The following is a 16,101-nucleotide window of genomic DNA, read 5'->3' on the forward strand; positions in this document are numbered from 1 at the left end:
GCTGGGTGGCCTCTTCCTCACACAGGTGCAGATGTGATGCCTGTCCTGCACACCAGTGGGCTGCCAGGGGGCTGTCCTCTCAGGGGAGTTTTGCCACAGGAGACAGAGGGACCCTCAGAAAGCAGCTTTATTTCCTAGTGGTGCCTCTGGGAAAGGGGCAGGCAGGGCTAGTGCAGGCTGCAGCAGTGCTGGGTGCAGCTGGCACCCACCCAGGACCCAGCTCCCAGGGCTGGGTGTGCTGGCAGAGGGGGACTGGCTCTGCCACAGGAGGGCACAGGGCCTGTGTGTGGATCATGACTCTCCCCCTCGGGCCCCCATCACTCCACAGGGACACCCACAGAGCTGCCCTTGTCACTGGTGCCTCCCAGGGAGTCCCCAGAGAGGCTTTGCCCAGACAGGGCACTGCTGAGGCTCTGCTGCCGGGCAGAACGTGGCACTGCTTCCACCGACACCTCCACCTCGATGGTCACACCTTCCCTGCAGACAGACACTGGCCTGAGGGCAGCAGCCCAACAGGGAGCATCCTGGTCCCTGCCCAGCACAGCGGGGCACGCTGCTGGCAAGGGATGTGCCCCCCCTGCCCCTTGGCACCCTGCCTACCTGTCAGAGGCGTCCTGGCCCTCGCTCAGCATGCTCCCTGCCAGGGCCACTGTGCTGGCTGACTGGCTGTCCCCTTCTGGCCACAGCGGCCCTGGGCGCGCGCTGCGGCTGCTGCTGGGCAGGGAGGCAGCGGGGTCTGGAGCTCCGTCCTCGCCCGCTCTGGGGCTGGGCAGCACCGACCACAGCTCATTCACTGGGGAGAGAGAGAGCGCGCCGTTCCCACGGCCTGCCCCTGCTGGAGCAGGGAGGGCACAGGCCAGGCCTGCCAGCGGTGTGGGACCCACGCTTGGCCAGGTTGTCCAGCTCCACCACGCCGAGGTCCCCGGGCGCGCGGCCGCCCCTGCAGCCCCAGCGGCTGCGGCACAGCGACAACACCACGGTCCCGTACACATAGGTGAGCACCAGGGGCACGCCAACACCTGCGGGTGGACAAGCTGTCACTGCCCAGCCCAGCCTTGCTGCCTCTGGACCCAGGCACCAGCCCCAGTCCCACCCCAACGTGGGCAGTGCCCTCGGCACTCACCCACAGTGAGAGCTGTTATGATCGGGGACACAACGAGCGACAGGAGGACGCTGCTGGTGACAGAGAGGCACTGCTGGCACCCGGACAGGCTGCTTCGCCGGCTCTGGCCCAGCACCTCAAGGACGAGACAGAAAGGTGAAGGGCTCTACAAAGACCTCGGCACAGCCCCAGGGACTCAGCCTCTTCCCAGCCTGGCAGAGCTCCAGCCACAGCCACCCAGACACCCCTCCCTCTCCTCAGGGACAGGCAGCCACAACAGCACTGCCACCACAGCACAGGTGTTCCTGGAAAGCCTCCCTAAACCCTTCCTCCTTTCACCCACCCTGACCCCACTCCCCAGGCTGAGCACACCTGCACTTGCAGGGGCTGCTGCGGGCAGCAGAAGGTCCTGGCAAAGCAGGACTGTGGGCTGTCAGGGCGGGCACAGGGATGTGCTGAGGGCAGCAGGGAGCACTGCAGGTCTGCCCAGGCCAAGAGCCATGGGCTACCAGGCTCAGGAGCAGGACCACAGGGAGTCCAGAACCAGCTGCCAGTACCTTCCTACCCATGTAGATGGGGATCCCAATGGTGATGACAGGGACAGCAACACCCGCCACAAGGGAGATGACCATGGGTGCTCCCAGCACCATGCCCAGCTGCCACAGGATCCTCCGGGTCCGTGACCACGGCCTCTTCCCCCAGAAGGTGCAGCCAGAGGGGCTGTGGGGACAGAGTGGGGCTGAGCCAAGGATTCTGCGAGTGGCAGGCAGGGACCAGCACAGCCTGGCCCCATGTCAGGGGACATCCATGAGCCCTCCTGAGAGCAGGCAGCCAGGCTCCCCCAGCCCTGAGCTCCAGCTGCCTCCTGCGGGGTGCCAGCAGCCAGCCCCAGCAGCACAGACCACCCTGCTCCCCCTGGCTAACCCCAAACCTGGGGCAGTGTCTGGCTGCCCCCATCCCAGCCCCCCCACCCTGTCAGGGCCCCCAGCCTCGGCCAGTGCAGTCCCACAGACCCCCCAGCTCCTTTGGGAGCCCCCAGTCCCTAAGGCCCTGCACTGACCTCAGGAAGTGCACGTCAGAGATCTCCTGCAGGCAGAGCCAACAGAAGAGGCAGCCACAGACCGTGCAGTTCATGCGGTTGCAGCTCCCATCGTTGATCTTCATGATGAAGGCGCTGCAGCGAGGACAGACCTTGATGTCCTCGGCCTCAGCTGGGGGCAGATAGGATGGGATGGGGGAGCAGGACACAACAGTGTGCATCCATCCCAGCCTGTCCCTGTCCCAGTGTGCATCCATCCCACCCTGCCCCTGTCCCAGTGTGCATCCATCCTAGCCTGTCCCAGTGTGCATCCATCCCAGCCTGCCCCAGGCCTGTCCCTGTCCCAGTGTGCATCCATCCCAGCCTGTCCCTGTCCCAGTGTGCATCCATCCCAGCCTGCCCCAGGCCTGTCCCTGTCCCTGTGTACATCCATCCCAGCCTGTCCCTGTCCCAGCGTGCATCCATCCCAGCCTGTCCCTGTCCAAGTGTGCATCCATCCCAGCCTTCCCCATCCCACAGGAAGCATGGGGGGAGCCGAGGTCCCTCTATACACCCCGGCCCAACTGGCACAGGGGCTGTGAGACTGCAGCAGAGGGAACTCTGGGTCCTGGCTGCAGCAGCCCCACAGGCAGGAGGCGCAGAGGCACAGGACTGTGCCAAACCCCAGCCCTGCTGCTCCCACCCTGGGCCAGCGCCTCACCGTGGGCCATCTCCTCAGGCTGTGCTGTGGGGGTGGCCAGGCTGGGGGTCGGTGGCACGGGTGCACAGGGGCCGTCAGGGTGCCAGGGCTGCCGGCAGTGGTAGCAGAACTCGGTGCCACAGCCCTCACGCCCACAGGTGAGGCGGGGACACTCAGCACAGCCGTGGGCAAAGACAGCGTAGCTGTGGGGAGAAGGCAGCTGGAGCTGGGCTGCAGCAGGGTGCTCCTCCCTGCACAGCCAGCCCAGGCCGTGGCACTCCCGGCCCCACACTGAGCTGGAGCCACAGCCCCGGCCCAGGAGAGCTGGGATCCACCCTCAGCAGCCCACGCTGTCCAGCAGCCACAGCCCTGGGGCTCACAGAGTGTCTAGCACAAGGACACCAGCCCTGGCAGGCAGAGCTGCACAGGCCCTGCAGCCAGACCAGGACTGGACACTTCCCCGGGCACACCCAGCCCAAGGCAGGACAAAGGGACGGGACCCGAGCCTGGGAAGGGCTCCCGGGACACAGGCGCTGCTGCTGCTGCAGGACGGGCCCACCCCGCGGTACCTGCAGTCAGGCGCGGGGCACCAGCGGGTGCCGGGGTCAGCCACCAGCAGCCGGCGCAGCAGGAACTCCTCGTACTTGTCGCGGAGGGCGGGCTCGGGGAGGAGGCGGTGCACGTCGTGGGGCTGCAGCGCGGCGGGGCAGTGCGGGCAGGACACGGGCACGCGGCTCTCGCGCACGGCCAGGCACAGGTACTGCTGCAGGCAGGCCCGGCAGGAGCGGTGCGAGCAGCACGCCAGCCTGGGGAAGGCTTCGGGCGGCTGCGGCAGCAGGCACAGGGGACACTCCTCCAGCGCCGGGCCCTCGCCCAGGGCCAGCACCACGCGGGTCTCCTCGGGCGGCTCCGGCTGCGGCTCCGGCGGTGTCTGCCCCCCGAGGGCGTGCGGCCTCCGCCTGAAGCAGCCCAGCAGCCGGCGCGGCCCGGGCACACGGGCGGGCTGCTCCATGGCTGCCGTGGAGCTACGGAGGGCAGCGGGGAGCTGCTGGCCCCAGGGCCCGGCGCCTACCGGGGCCCAGCACAGGTGACAGCGGAGCCATCCCCAGCTGCAGTCGGCGCTCAGCCTGCAGAGGAACTGCCCCTGAGAGCGAGCCCGTGCCCCAGAACTGCTCCCTCGCCCGTCCTGCCCCATCCTGCCTCCTCCAGCTCCGCGTGACGGGCCCACAGAGCTCCCAAATCCCCAGCGTCGGGAAGAGTGACAGCACCGTGACAGCCAGGCCAGGCACAGGGCAGCGAGGCACTCACACCCACCCCTGCCCAGGCTGAGACATGGCTCAAGCACTCCTCACCGGAGCTCGCTTGCCAAGGGACCCAGGACCCAGTGCATTCAGCGACCAGGAGCCGGGTGACTCCTGCAGTGGGGTAAATCTGTCCATTTTCCTCACTTAGAGCTTGCAAATCCACTCCCTCCCTGTGGTCCTTCCCTTTCTCCTCCCCAAAGCTGCCCCTGCCCTCCCCACACAGCAGCACTGCCAGACCCACAGCCTGCAGAGCACACCCGTGTCTGAGGCCAGAACCAGTGAGAGAACCAGTGACACTCGGGTGAGGCTCAGGAGTCCCAGCACGCCTGCTCTGCTGGGCCAGGCGCTGGGTGGCTCCGCATCCCCCCGGGGACACGGCGCTTCCCGGGGGACAGGGCACTTCCCAGGGGACACTGTGCTTCTCAGGGGACACAGGACTTCCCAGGGGACATGGGGCTTCCCAGGGGACAGGGCACTTCCCGGGGAGCGGGCGGCTGCAGCAGCCGGGGCAGCCGTGCGGCGGCGGGATTTGCGCGGTGACCGGACAGCGACAGAGGCCAGGGCTGTACCTGTCAGCGGGGAATCATCGCTGGCAGCACGGCACGGCACGGCCCGGCACAGCACGGCCCGGCACAGCAACCCGCGGGACCTGCAAAGGGGCAGCAGCGATCCGTGAGAGGCCGAGCGCGGCCGCACAGCCGGGGCCGGAGCGGAGCCGCCGGGAGCGCAGCGAGCCGTGCGCGTGGGGCCGGGCACAGCCCGCCCCGGCAGCTCCGGGAGCGGCCGGAGCACGGCGTGCCCGCTGTGACCGCGCGGGGGCCGCGCCGAGGCACTCACCGGGGCCTGCCCTCCGCGCGCGGCGGGGCCGGACCCGGAGGGCACCGGGGGAGGAGCCGCAGCCGGCCCTGAAGGGGCACCGAGACCGGCAGCGGCCGGCAGCGGCCCCGGTCCCGCCGGCCGGAAGGGGCGGAGCCGCTGCCGCCCCGCCCCCGCCGGGCCGTGCCCGCCCGTCCCGTGACCCGGCTCGGCTCGGCTCGGCCCGGCCCGGTCCGGCCCCCGCCCGCCGGGCCCGGGCCCGCTCCCCTCATGCCGGGGCGGGCGGGGCCGGGGCAGCGCCGCCTCTGCGCACGCGCCCGCTCCGCTTCCGGGTCGCGCGGGCGCTTCCGGCGCAGCCCCCGCGCGGCGGGGGAAGCGGAAGCGGAAGTGTCCGGTCGAGGCGGGGCGGCGGCGGCCGCCCCGGGCTGGCGGGGGCGGCTGGCGGGCCGCGGGCGGGCGGGCGGCGGGGCCGGGCCGGCGCCGGGGCCCGCCACGATGCCCCGGCGGAAGCAGAGCCACCCGCAGCCGGTGAAGGGTGAGTGCGCGGCGGGCCCGGGGGGCGGCGGCGGCGGCGGCCCGGCGGGGACCCGCGGCGCTCGGAGCGCCGCAGCGGACGCCGAAGATGGCACCGAGGAGACGGCAAGAGCGGCGGTGGTGCTGCCCGGGGACCTGCTGCTGGGCCGTGGCCCGGCCTCCGAGAAGGGACCGCCAGGTGCGTGCGGCCCCGCGGGGACGCCGCCCGTCTCCGGCAGCCCCGGCGGCGGCGGCGGCGCGGCCCGCCCGGCCCGTACCGGCCCCGCGCCGCCGCATCCGGCAGGGCCCGCCCCGCCACGGGCCCGCCCGGCGCGGGCTCCGGCCGAGCTTCCTCTCGCGGGGGAGGCCCGGCCCCCGCGGGCCCCGGGGTGGGTTCTGCCCGCCCGGCGTTCGCCCCCGGTACCGATCCCCGAATGCTCCTTCCCGCCAGGGTCCCGGCCACGACGTGTCCCCGCGGTGGGCTTGGGGCCGCGCCCCGCAGCCGCCGCCGGGCTCGTCCCGCAGCCAGCCCCGGGCTCCTGTTGCAGCGCTCCGCTCGGCACGGCGGGCGGGACGGAGCGCGCTCAGCCCCGGCACCGGGCCCGCTGCTGCGCGCAGCGCCCGTCCCGCCGGGGCTCCCGAGCTTGGCTCAGCCCCGGGGAGCTGCTGACCGGGACTGGCGGGAGGCGCTCCCCGCCCCGGGCACTGAGCAGTGAGACGGAGCGCAGAGATGACGGCACCGACTGTCCGGCCCCGTGCCTGTCCCCTCGCTGTCCCCAGGGGCTGTGCCCGGCTCCCGCTCTGGCCCCAGGCTCAGCCCCAGCTGCCTGGCCCATGGGGCTGCTCCGAGGGCTCTGCTGCCCTGCCCTGCCTGCCCTAGCAGCCTGCCAGGGCTTTGGGGACAAATTCTGCCAGGATTACCTGTCCTGCCATTCAGCCCCAGCCCGGGAGCAGGACCCGGACCTCAGCCCAGTGAACCAGGCAGGACAGACAGGCTGTGCCATGTGGGCACTGACATGGCCCTTTAGGGGCTCTGGGGATGCTGTGGCACTGCTGGCCCAAGGGACAGGGGGTTCCCTTGGTGTGGGACTGGCCTGAGGGGACAGGGGGTTCCCTTGGTGTGGGACTGGCCTGAGGGGACAGGGGGTTCCCTTGGTGTGGGACTGGCCTGAGGGACAGGGGGTTCCCTTGGTGTGGGACTGGCCTGAGGGGACAGGGGGTTCCCTTGGTGTGGGACTGGCCCCAGGGACAGGGGGTTCCCTTGGTGTGGGACTGGCCTGAGGGGACAGGGGGTTCCCTTGGTGTGGGACTGGCCCCAGGGACAGGGGGTTCCCTTGGTGTGGGACTGGCCTGAGGGGACAGGGGGTTCCCTTGGTGTGGGACTGGCCTGAGGGACAGGGGGTTCCCTTGGTGTGGGACTGGCCTGAGGGGACAGGGGGTTCCCTTGGCGTGGCTGGGGCTGAGCTGAGGAGAAAGGGGGTCCCTTGGCAGAGGGCTTGAGGCAGGGTCAAAAGTTCCCCTGCAACAGGCAGGGCTTGGCAGGATGCCCTTTTGTGATGTCTGTGTTTCCAGCAGTGCTTGTGGAAGGGGCTGAAGGCTGGAAGGGCTGCCCTGTCCCACAGCATAGGTCAGCCTCATCAGCTGGACGCAGCCCGGCTGGCAAGGGGACAGCCCAGGGTGGTGGGCAGCTGCTGAGCCTGACAGGCCCCAGGGCTGCAGGTCAGGCACAGAGCAGGGCCAGCAGGGCATGGCTCACAGGTCATGGTGAGCTGTCCCTCCAGCCCCGAGCACCAGCCTGGGGGCACTTGTGGAGCACAGGGGCTGCAGTGTCTGTGCCCAGATGAGAAGTTCCACTTGAGAGCCTGGCACAGCCTTCCCCCTGCTGCCACTGGAGAGTGGCACTGCGTGGGGCAGGGGAATGTTTCCTGCAGGGCAGAAGGGGCTGGTGTTGGAGCTCCCTGCTGCCAGCCATGGCAGCGCAACCAGCTGCCAGCCGGGGCTGGGGCAGTGGCACAGTGAGAGGGGCACAGAGCAGCTTTATGGCCACCCCTTTCTCTAGGCTGTGCCCACCACCTCCTACCCACCAGGCCTAGCAGTGTGAGTGGATGATGGATTCATCCTTCCTGGTGCCAGGGTCTTGCCAGCCATGCAGAAGTGTCAGGGTTTCCCTAGACACCCAGAACAGGCCTCAGCAGGGCGTTGGGGCAGCTGTGGGGCTCCTCACTGCCGTGCAGGGAGCGGTGGGCTCCTGCTGGGTGCCAGGGGTGGGGCTGGGGGCGTAGGCAGAGGGGCAGTGCCCAGGCCCGCCAGGCTGACACGGCCCCATGCCCACGGTGTTCTCAGCAGACACACTGGTGGGGAAGATCGCAATTCCAGCGTACGCCCTGAGCGACGACGACTGCTCCTCTGGGTACCAGCAGCTGAGCGTGGAGAGTGACCCCGAGGAGGGGGGCGAGCCTGGCCCTGCGGCGCTGCCCTGCCGCCAGTGCGGGCTGCAGCTGGCTGCCAGCCTGGGCCAGAGCTGCCTGCAGTGCGCCGGCGCCGAGGGCGGCCGCAGCCAGCGCATCGTCTACTCCTGCCAGCTCTGCCCCTTCGCCTCCCACTACTCCAGCCACCTCAAGCGCCACATGAAGACACACAACGGGGAGAAGCCTTTCGCCTGCCCGCAGTGTGCCTACGCCTCTGCCCAGCTGGTGAACCTGACCCGGCACCTGCGCACGCACACCGGGGAGAAGCCGTACCGCTGCACGTGCTGCAGCTTCGCCTGCAGCAGCCTGGGCAACCTCAAACGCCACGAGCGGGTCCACAGCCAGGACAAGCCCTTCCAGTGTGCTGCCTGCGACTACCGCTGCAACCAGAGCCGCAACCTGAAGCGGCACATGCTCAGCCACCGCCTGCCTGAGGGCGAGGGGCCACACCGGCGGGACAAGGACCCAGGTAAAGGTGGGAGGGCGTGGGGCTGTGGGGAGAGCTGCTGTGGGGGCTTTGGGGCTGGCACAGGGCACGGATCCTGACGTTGACCCCAAGTCATGGTACTGCCAGGCTCACTGTGGCTCGTCACAGAGCCAGTCCTCACTGGCGCTGTGCCACCCAGCTCACAACCCTGTCTCTTTGTCCCGCAGAGCCACTGCTGCCGGAGCTGAGCCTGCACGTGGGCAGCGGCAGCGGCGCCTTCCTGCCAGGCTGCGCGCGGCTGCGGGGCGAGGAGGCAGCCGCGCTGCCCGAGCTGCTCTTCCCCTTCACGTGCCGCATGTGCGGGCTGGTGCTGGACGACGGCTTCGCGCAGGACGAGGGCCTGGCCGAGCAGGTCTGCGGGCGCTGCAGCCTGGCGGTGCTGGGCACCGAGCCGGGTGCCAGCCCCCGGAAGGGCACTGGGGACAAGGGCTTTGCCTGCAGCCTCTGCCCCTTCGTCACCCACTACCCCAACCACTTGGCGCGGCACATGAAGACGCACAGCGGGGAGAAGCCCTTCGCCTGCCCGCTCTGCCCTTACGCCTCCGCCCACCTGGACAACCTGAAGCGGCACCAGCGCGTGCACACAGGCGAGAAGCCCTACAAGTGCCAGCTCTGCGACTATGCCTGCGGCAACCTGGCCAACCTCAAGCGTCACGGGCGCATCCACTCAGGCGACAAGCCCTTCCAGTGCAGCCTCTGCAGCTACAGTTGCAACCAGAGCATGAACCTGAAGCGGCACATGCTGCGGCATACGGGCGAGAAGCCCTTCCAGTGCCGGGACTGCTCCTACACCACTGGTCACTGGGACAACTACAAGCGCCACCAGAAGATCCACGGCCACACAGCCGAGAGCTGGGTGAACCCGCGCAATGCCAAAGCCCTCCTGGCCCCCCCAGCCGTGGGCACGGCCCTGCCCTGAGACAGCACTTAGCCCGGCAGTGGGCCTGGGGTGCCGCGGTGCCTGCCCTCCCTGGGGGAGGGAGGACAGGCGGGCAACTCTCGGGGGCTTAGGGCTGCCTTACACCAGGCCCAGAGGCGCACTGGGGCCTCCAGCAGCCCCGTCCTGCCTGGGCAGGGTGAAGTCACGACCGGCAGCTCTGACCCCTCTCCGTGTGGCAGCACCGCCATGTCCCCAGCCACCCCACCTGCCTGTTTCTGCCTGCCGGAGCCTTCCTCTGCCGGGGTTTGGGGAAAAGGGGGGAGGGGGGAACAGGACTGGTTCCATGGCTGCTGCCGTGCTGGTCGGTGTAATTTATATTGTGTATAAAAGCATTAAACAGTCAGTTTTGTTATCTGCTCTTCACCCTGGGGGCCTTGTTCTGCTACAGAGGAGGGCAGCAGAGGGCTGGCACAGAGACGGGAGGGAGAGCAGCCACCCCCCAACAGACAGCCTGGTACCAATCAGGATCCATTTTAATCATTGTTGCAGTGTAAACATCAGTTACTGTCCATTAATGCTCTGTCGGGCTGAGCAGCAGGAGATACGTGGTTACAAGCCTAGATTATGCTGGCATCTATGAGCGGGTTAGAGGGGGCTCTGCGTGGAGCCCCCAAGACAGCTTACTGCACTCTGTCTCGGAGCACAAACCTAAATGCTAATTTGGCATTATGGAGCCTGCCTGGCTCTGCCCCCAGGCTGGGCCAGGCCCTGCACTGCAGCTCCAGGGCTCTGCCCGGGCAAACTGTTCAGGTCAAACAAGCCCTCTCCCAGCTGGAGCCAGCAGCGGGAGGAGTTCAGCTGCCCCCGCCCCAAAGGCAATGGCGGGCTGGGGGTGAGCTCCCAGCCCCGGGGAGCAGGGAAAGGTGGATGTAGCAGGTGAGAGGCACGTTGATTGCAACCTGGCTGCAGGTCGTACATTCCTCAGCGAAGGCCCTTTTGCTCAGGCCGGGGCTGTCCTGGGAAGAGGGCACTACAGATCCTCATCGCCAATGCCCTCAAAGGCGTAATTGCCGTGGAAGTCATTAGCACCCACATCGTTTGCAGAGCTGGAGTGGCTGATCCCACGCAGGCTGACAGAAGTGAGCTTGCTCTGTGGAGAAGGGAGATGTTAGGGAGGACGCCCCCAGCTCCCCTACCCACTTAGCCTGAGGTCTCTGGTGCGCCCACACACAACTCACCGAGAGTTTGGCCATGGGCTCCCAGGAGGCATCGGGTGAGTCCTGTGAGAACAGCACAATTGGGCAGCACAGGGTCATGGGACACAACACCCACCTCTCCTTCTACCTGCCCCCTCTGTCCCCAGGGCGTCTGGCTCACTGAGTTGGTCCAGGACCTCTTTCCCTTCCCACAGCCCTGCTGTCCTCTGGGCTTGCCCCAGCCCTGCCACGGGGACAGGGGCTCTTCTGGAAGCAGTGAGTTCTGGTACACAGCACGTCACAGCCTGTGATTGCACGTGTCCCCCCAGCCAGGGCTGCAGGGTCCCACTCACCAGCAGCGGGGGTGACTTCACAGCTTGCTGGCTGTCCGAGCGCCGCAGGGCCCCGTTCACCCGCCGCCGAAACATCTGCACGGAGGAACTCAGCTTAGCCACACGGCCCAGCGCCAGCTCTGGGCTTGTAACTGGCCCTGGGGATGCCGGCCCCATCCTGAGGAGAGCACTCAGGACCCAGTCCAGACCCTGGGAAGTCACAGGGCCAGGCTGGGATCCCACTCCAGAGCCACCATCCAGCCCCAACCCTCACCTTGCGGATGCTGCCTCCAGATTTTTTCACCATCAGTTCATCTACCATGGACTGCAAGCAGATGCTCAGCATGATGGCCTGCAAGGGAGAAGTGTCACAGGGCTCTATGCACCCCACAGCCTTCCCACACCCTATGCAGGGCCCAGTCCAGCCCTTCCCCTCACCAGCCCACCACGCAACAGCTCTACCTGTGGGCTGGTGATGGTGACCCACTGCAGCCGGTCCTTGCTCATCAGGTACTCAAAAGCCAACTCCAGCTTCACCTCCGACTTCCCTGGGCTGCTCCCCGAAGGGCCATTGTTCATCGGCACCTGCAAGGACACACATCAAGGCTGGGAGCCTCCAGAGGGGAAGGAGCAGCTCCCCAGACACCAGTGCAGCTCGAGGGCAGCACCAAGCCAAGTGTGGACACCTGCTCAGTGCCACCAGTCTTCTGCCACTGTCAGGTCCCCTCCAATGTCCTCACACCAATGATCCCCTCAGCCCCAAGGTATGATCCAGACCCTCTCCAGGCCTACTGGGCCAGAAGCTGGCATCAGAGCCAGCACCTTTCCAGGAAGGGGTGCCGGCCCAGCCTGGCACAGCCAGGTCTCTTCAGCCCCCCCAGAGCCCTCCCTGCCCTCCAGGCGTCACTCACCGAGGACGTGACCCGCCAGCACCGCATGCGTGTGACCTTGAAGCTGCCCTCCTTGATCTGCTCGTTCGGCAGCCGCACCTGGAAGTTGAGCTCGTTGTTGCCGGCGCTGACGACGACGTGGCAGCCCTTCTCGGGGAAGTCAGTGACACAGGGGTCGAACTTGAGATAGCCGTAGTACTTGAGGGTCTGCGCCAGGCGGATGAACTGCAGGCAAGGCCAGGGGTGCTCAGCACTGCTGCCCACCCGGGCCAGGAACGGGCCACCAACCCGGTACCACGCATCACGTGGAGAGAGGCTGGTGCAGAGCCAGAACTGCCCCAGCCGTGGCACTGTGCCCTGTCCTACCTCCTTCTTGGAGACCTTTTCTTGCAGGGACTTCAGCTGCCGGTGCTGTTCCTTGTTGACAAGGATCCATCCATGTTCAATGTCTGACACCGTCTACAAGCAGCAGAGGTTGGTGAGCGCCTGGGACCGGAGCCCCCCAAGCCCCTGCACGGCTGTGGCCAAGGGGTGCAGTGTCTCTCCTCACCTGGCTGTGCCACACCAGCCCTCACCTGTGCATACAGCAAGTTCAACCCCACACGATGCTCCATCACATCGTCGTCATAGGCCGAGTCCCAGTAGCTGGAAGGGAACCACACAGGTTAGCCTGCTCCCCACCTCCTGACGGCAGTGAAGAGAAAATCACCCTCCTGTGGGCTGGCCAGCTCCCCCTAACCATCAGTCACTGTGCCCTGCTCCCCAATTAAACCATCTGCCATGAGAAGGCAGAAATGAGCTGAGCGCAGCAGGGCAGCCCATGCTTCAGTGCCATGGTCAGGGATGCTCGGGTGTGTTCCTGGGGGCCAAAGCATCTGCGGGCAGCAATGGCAGGAGGGCAGGGTCCCCCTGTGGAACCAGGAGCCCTGGGCACCACCCCACTGCTGCCCCACAGCCCCGCCCACCTCTTGCGCAGGATGATCTGGAACTCGGGGTTGTGCAGGCTGGTGACTGACACGTAGGGCAGCTCAAACTCCTGCAGCTTCCTCACAACTGCGGGGAAACACCAGCTCAGCAGCAGCTCTGGGCAGCAGGAGCCCCATGGCCCCCAACACCAGGGTGCCCCAAGGGAAACAGCTGGGCCCCCCACCCAAGGTGGGGTCCAAGCACACAGCCCTCACTCCAGGCAGGGGGCAGAACAGATTCCCACCACAGTGGGCTCTACTCACAGGAGAAAGCTCCATCCTTGGTCTCTCTCACTAGAAAGAGGCTGAAGTAGCCAACCAGGTCATCTGGCAGATCCAGCTTGGAGGCCACAGCCTGGGAGGAAGAGCAGCATAGTCCCGATATTGTCCCAACATTGTGACAAGACCCAGCCCATGTGCATTCTGGGGCCTCCCAACAGAAGGAAGGCAGCACCCCTGCTGCCCTGTGACCAGGCCTGGGCTCCTTGCAACCAGGAAACAGCTAGGGGACCCCAAATATCAATCTGGATCCAGACACACCCTGCAGCACACCCATTTCAGCTCCCAGCTTTCAGCCCCACCAAGTCAACCCTGCTCCAGGCAAATGGCAGGGGAGGGCGGGGGGCTACCAGGCTGAGAGAGCCCCACAGACGTGGGAAACCCCAGAAGGCAGCAGGAGGGGCTGGTCCCACCCAGCACGAGAGCTCTGGCACCTCCAGGACATCCTCGGTCTGGTCCGACGTAAGGATGGTGACCTTGACCTTCTGCCCGTTAGAGAGCAGCACTTCCAGCACCACCTCCTCCGTGGGGATCTGCTGCGTCTCCTGCAGACACAAACAGCACTGGCACCCAGCCCATCAGCAGAGTGGGCCCAGACCCGCCACAGCTGAGCCCCTCACCTGCTGGGCCTTGCGCAGGAAGCTGTTGAAGGTCTCGCTGCCGCCCAGCGTCGGGTCCTGCCGCACTGCGGGAAGGGGCACGAGCACTCAGGCGTCCCTGGGGAAGGGGCAGGGACCCACACCGGTGCCTGGCCCTTCTGCAGCCCCCAGCCCGCCCTCAGACTGCGTGCTGGGCCAGCCAGGGAGCCCCTGCACAGCCCCACTCTGCCAGTGCAGGGCAGGGGCTGGGGCAGGAGCTGGCACCCGGGGGACAAGCCCATCACACCAGTGCTGCACTGGGAGGTGCAGGATGCAGCCAGGGGATGAATGGAGCAGGGCAGGAGGAAGCCAAGGGCCGTGCCCTGCACAAGCGGGCCGGGGCAGGCCCAGCTTACCAGCCTGCATGTACTTCTCCAGCTGCTCCCGGCGCTGCTCTACCTCTGCTGGGGTGAGCGTGAAGATCTTCTTTGGGGGAAAGGCTGGGACCACGTTGGCTCCATACTCCTTCCTTAACTAGGACAGGAACAGAGTGCTGCAGGAGCCTCCCCAGAGACGGTGGCTGCCCTGGTCCCCCACGCTTGCTGATCCCCAGCAAGGGGAGCAGAGCTTCCAGCATGCCTCATCCACGTGGGAGCCCCGATGGAGTGTGACAGAGCAGGAGTGGGCGCCCCGCTGTCCCCCTACCTGCTCGTGCAGGCCCAGGAGCTGGCTGTAGCGCACCCGGCAGTGCAGCACCCCGTTCACGTGGATGTTGTAGGCCTGCAGGGAGAGAGGCTGCTCAGAGCCAGCACCTGCCAGGTGCAGGAACCCCAGGGCCTGCCCAGCATGCACCCAGGAAAAGGCAATATTCCTGAGGACCCAGCCACGGGCAGACGGGCAGAATGGTTCAGGGCGTATGAGCACATCCAAGAGATGTGCCTGCTGACAGCAGGAAGGTCTAACCCTGTCTGCCCAGCCGTGGGGAGCACAGAGCCACGCTGCAGCCCCGCAGACACGCGTGTCCCCGTGCCACCAGACAAGGACAGCCCTCCCTGCTCCCAGGGCTTCACAAGGAGCAGGTCCCTGGCCGAGCCCCTCTGCTCTGGCCCAGCTCCTGCTGATCCACAGGCAGGGCAGAGCTGTGACTGCAGAGCACACAGGGAACACCATGGTCCAGCTCCCAGCAGCTCCCCACAGGCAGAGTCCTTGCAAGGGACAGCACTGTCCTCCCAAGTCCTGCCACCCCCACAGCACAGTTTGGGAGGGCGAGAGGATGGGCATGAGCCTCCAGCCAGCCCCGGCAGCCCAGCCCGGCCTCCCACGGGTGCTCCTGAGCGCTGGGACTGCCCAGGGCCCAGCACAGGTCCCAGCCCAACCGGCACCTCCCCACTCCAAGGCACCAGCCCAGTGCCTCAGGGCTGCTGCGGGGGAACCACGAGGGACAGTGGCACGGGCAGCAGCCACACCTGCCCAAATCAGGGCTCTCCATCAGCTCACAGCTCCTGCCCACCCCCGGGCTGCCCAAGGGCTGCCCCCAAGGTCTCCCCCAGGCCTGAGGAGCCTCCGCAGCAGCGGAGGGCAAAGGGCAGGGGGGTCACAAGGACGAAATGCCTCAAGGGCTGCCTGCTCCTGTGGCTCTTGAGCAACCGCAGCTCCTGCGGATCGCCAGGTCTCTCCATCACCGCTCACCACCGCGACCGTGCCCCACCTCCGGAGAGGGATTTCGGCACAGGGGGCAACCATGGGTTTTGCAGCCCAGGGCTGCCCACGAGAGCAGCGGTCCGGACCCCCGGCCAGCCTGGGGGCTCTGCCGGCCCCGGGAGCGGGGTCCGGGCACTCGAGAGCCGCCGCCACCCGGCGGCAGCGTCCCCCGCTCCCCTCCGGAGGCGCTCACGGCGCAGGGACCAAAACAGGAAGCCGGGACAAACGGACGGACGGGCGGGCCAGGATGAGCCGGAGCAGGGATGAGACCGGACGGGGCCGCGGCGGGCTGCCCGCCCCCGCCCGCGGCGCCCGGGCAGGGCAAGGTCCGGACACCCCGGGCTGCTCCTCCCGCGCCCGATCCGGAGGCGCGGGGGCGGCGGGGCCCGATCCCTGCTCGGCCCTGGCACGGCGGGCCGGGACCTGCCCGCCTCGCCCGGCCCCGGTCCCGGTCCCGGTCCTGATCCCGACCCGCCACCGCGCCGGGGCTGCGGACCCGCACGGCCCCACCGGGGCCGCACCGCACCCGGGCCGAGGAGCCGCGCCACCCACTCGGCTCCGCGGGGCGGCTCCGTTCTGCGGGACAGCTCCGCTCCCTCGGCCCCGCTCACCACGTAGGCAGGGGCGCCGCCGTCCCCGGCGCGGGTCTCGGTCTCGGGAATGGAGAAGTGCATGGCCGGGCCGAGCGCGCCCCCGCTACCCGCCTCCCGCCGCCGCCATCTCGGGCCAGCACTCCCCGCGATGGCGCGGCCGGCAGCACCGCCCGCCCCAGGGCCGCCCCGCTCCGCCCCGCCCGGGGCCGTCGCTCTCCGCACGCCCCGCTTCGCCCCGGTCCGCCCGCCCCGGGGCCGCCCTGCCCTGCCCTGCCCGCC

At 68.1% G+C, this 16,101-nt stretch overlaps 4 protein-coding genes across 7 annotated transcripts; 1 reads left to right on the forward strand and 3 right to left on the reverse strand.

Annotated features, from left to right (window-relative positions):
* Window positions 1–109: 109 nt before the first annotated feature.
* Window positions 110–5,230, reverse strand: LOC135295717 (E3 ubiquitin-protein ligase RNF19B-like). Of its 2 annotated transcripts, none has more exons than XM_064411363.1 (10): window positions 4,962–5,230; window positions 4,694–4,773; window positions 3,390–3,947; window positions 2,842–3,023; window positions 2,163–2,313; window positions 1,660–1,822; window positions 1,124–1,238; window positions 885–1,019; window positions 601–793; window positions 110–495 (listed from the first exon to the last, which is right to left on the reverse strand). In XM_064411363.1, the coding sequence occupies exons 3-10, from the start codon at window positions 3,830–3,832 to the stop codon at window positions 318–320; spliced, it is 1,560 nt and encodes a 519-aa protein (XP_064267433.1). In that variant the 5' UTR covers window positions 3,833–3,947; window positions 4,694–4,773; window positions 4,962–5,230; the 3' UTR covers window positions 110–317. The 2 variants fall into 2 exon arrangements, with proteins under 2 accessions (XP_064267433.1, XP_064267434.1); XM_064411364.1 differs by having other exon boundaries at window positions 110–477; window positions 4,962–5,228.
* A 126-nt stretch (window positions 5,231–5,356) lies between these two features.
* ZNF513 (zinc finger protein 513) lies at window positions 5,357–9,711 on the forward strand. 3 transcript variants are annotated; one of them, XM_064411381.1, is made up of 3 exons: window positions 5,357–5,475; window positions 7,797–8,390; window positions 8,576–9,711. In XM_064411381.1, the coding sequence occupies exons 1-3, from the start codon at window positions 5,436–5,438 to the stop codon at window positions 9,325–9,327; spliced, it is 1,386 nt and encodes a 461-aa protein (XP_064267451.1). In that variant the 5' UTR covers window positions 5,357–5,435; the 3' UTR covers window positions 9,328–9,711. The 3 variants fall into 3 exon arrangements, with proteins under 3 accessions (XP_064267451.1, XP_064267450.1, XP_064267449.1); XM_064411380.1 differs by having other exon boundaries at window positions 5,373–5,652; window positions 7,800–8,390; XM_064411379.1 differs by having other exon boundaries at window positions 5,374–5,652.
* A 92-nt stretch (window positions 9,712–9,803) lies between these two features.
* Window positions 9,804–16,054, reverse strand: SNX17 (sorting nexin 17). Its single transcript, XM_064411382.1, has 15 exons — window positions 15,841–16,054; window positions 14,234–14,308; window positions 13,945–14,062; window positions 13,571–13,635; window positions 13,385–13,495; window positions 12,936–13,026; window positions 12,672–12,759; window positions 12,282–12,351; window positions 12,073–12,165; window positions 11,728–11,931; window positions 11,279–11,401; window positions 11,091–11,168; window positions 10,838–10,912; window positions 10,527–10,568; window positions 9,804–10,438 (listed from the first exon to the last, which is right to left on the reverse strand). The coding sequence occupies exons 1-15, from the start codon at window positions 15,901–15,903 to the stop codon at window positions 10,319–10,321; spliced, it is 1,416 nt and encodes a 471-aa protein (XP_064267452.1). The 5' UTR covers window positions 15,904–16,054; the 3' UTR covers window positions 9,804–10,318.
* On the reverse strand, window positions 14,315–15,775 carry LOC135297842 (uncharacterized; the record flags this gene model as incomplete). The annotated part of the gene is given in 5 exon segments (XM_064415796.1): window positions 14,315–14,853; window positions 14,856–14,906; window positions 14,909–15,043; window positions 15,046–15,132; window positions 15,135–15,775. Coding segments are annotated over 5 exon segments (885 nt in total), but the record flags the coding sequence as incomplete, so codon positions are not given.
* Window positions 16,055–16,101: the final 47 nt, after the last annotated feature.

Source organism: Passer domesticus, chromosome 3 (assembly GCF_036417665.1).
Source record: "Passer domesticus isolate bPasDom1 chromosome 3, bPasDom1.hap1, whole genome shotgun sequence".
Classification (NCBI taxonomy): domain Eukaryota; kingdom Metazoa; phylum Chordata; class Aves; order Passeriformes; family Passeridae; genus Passer; species Passer domesticus.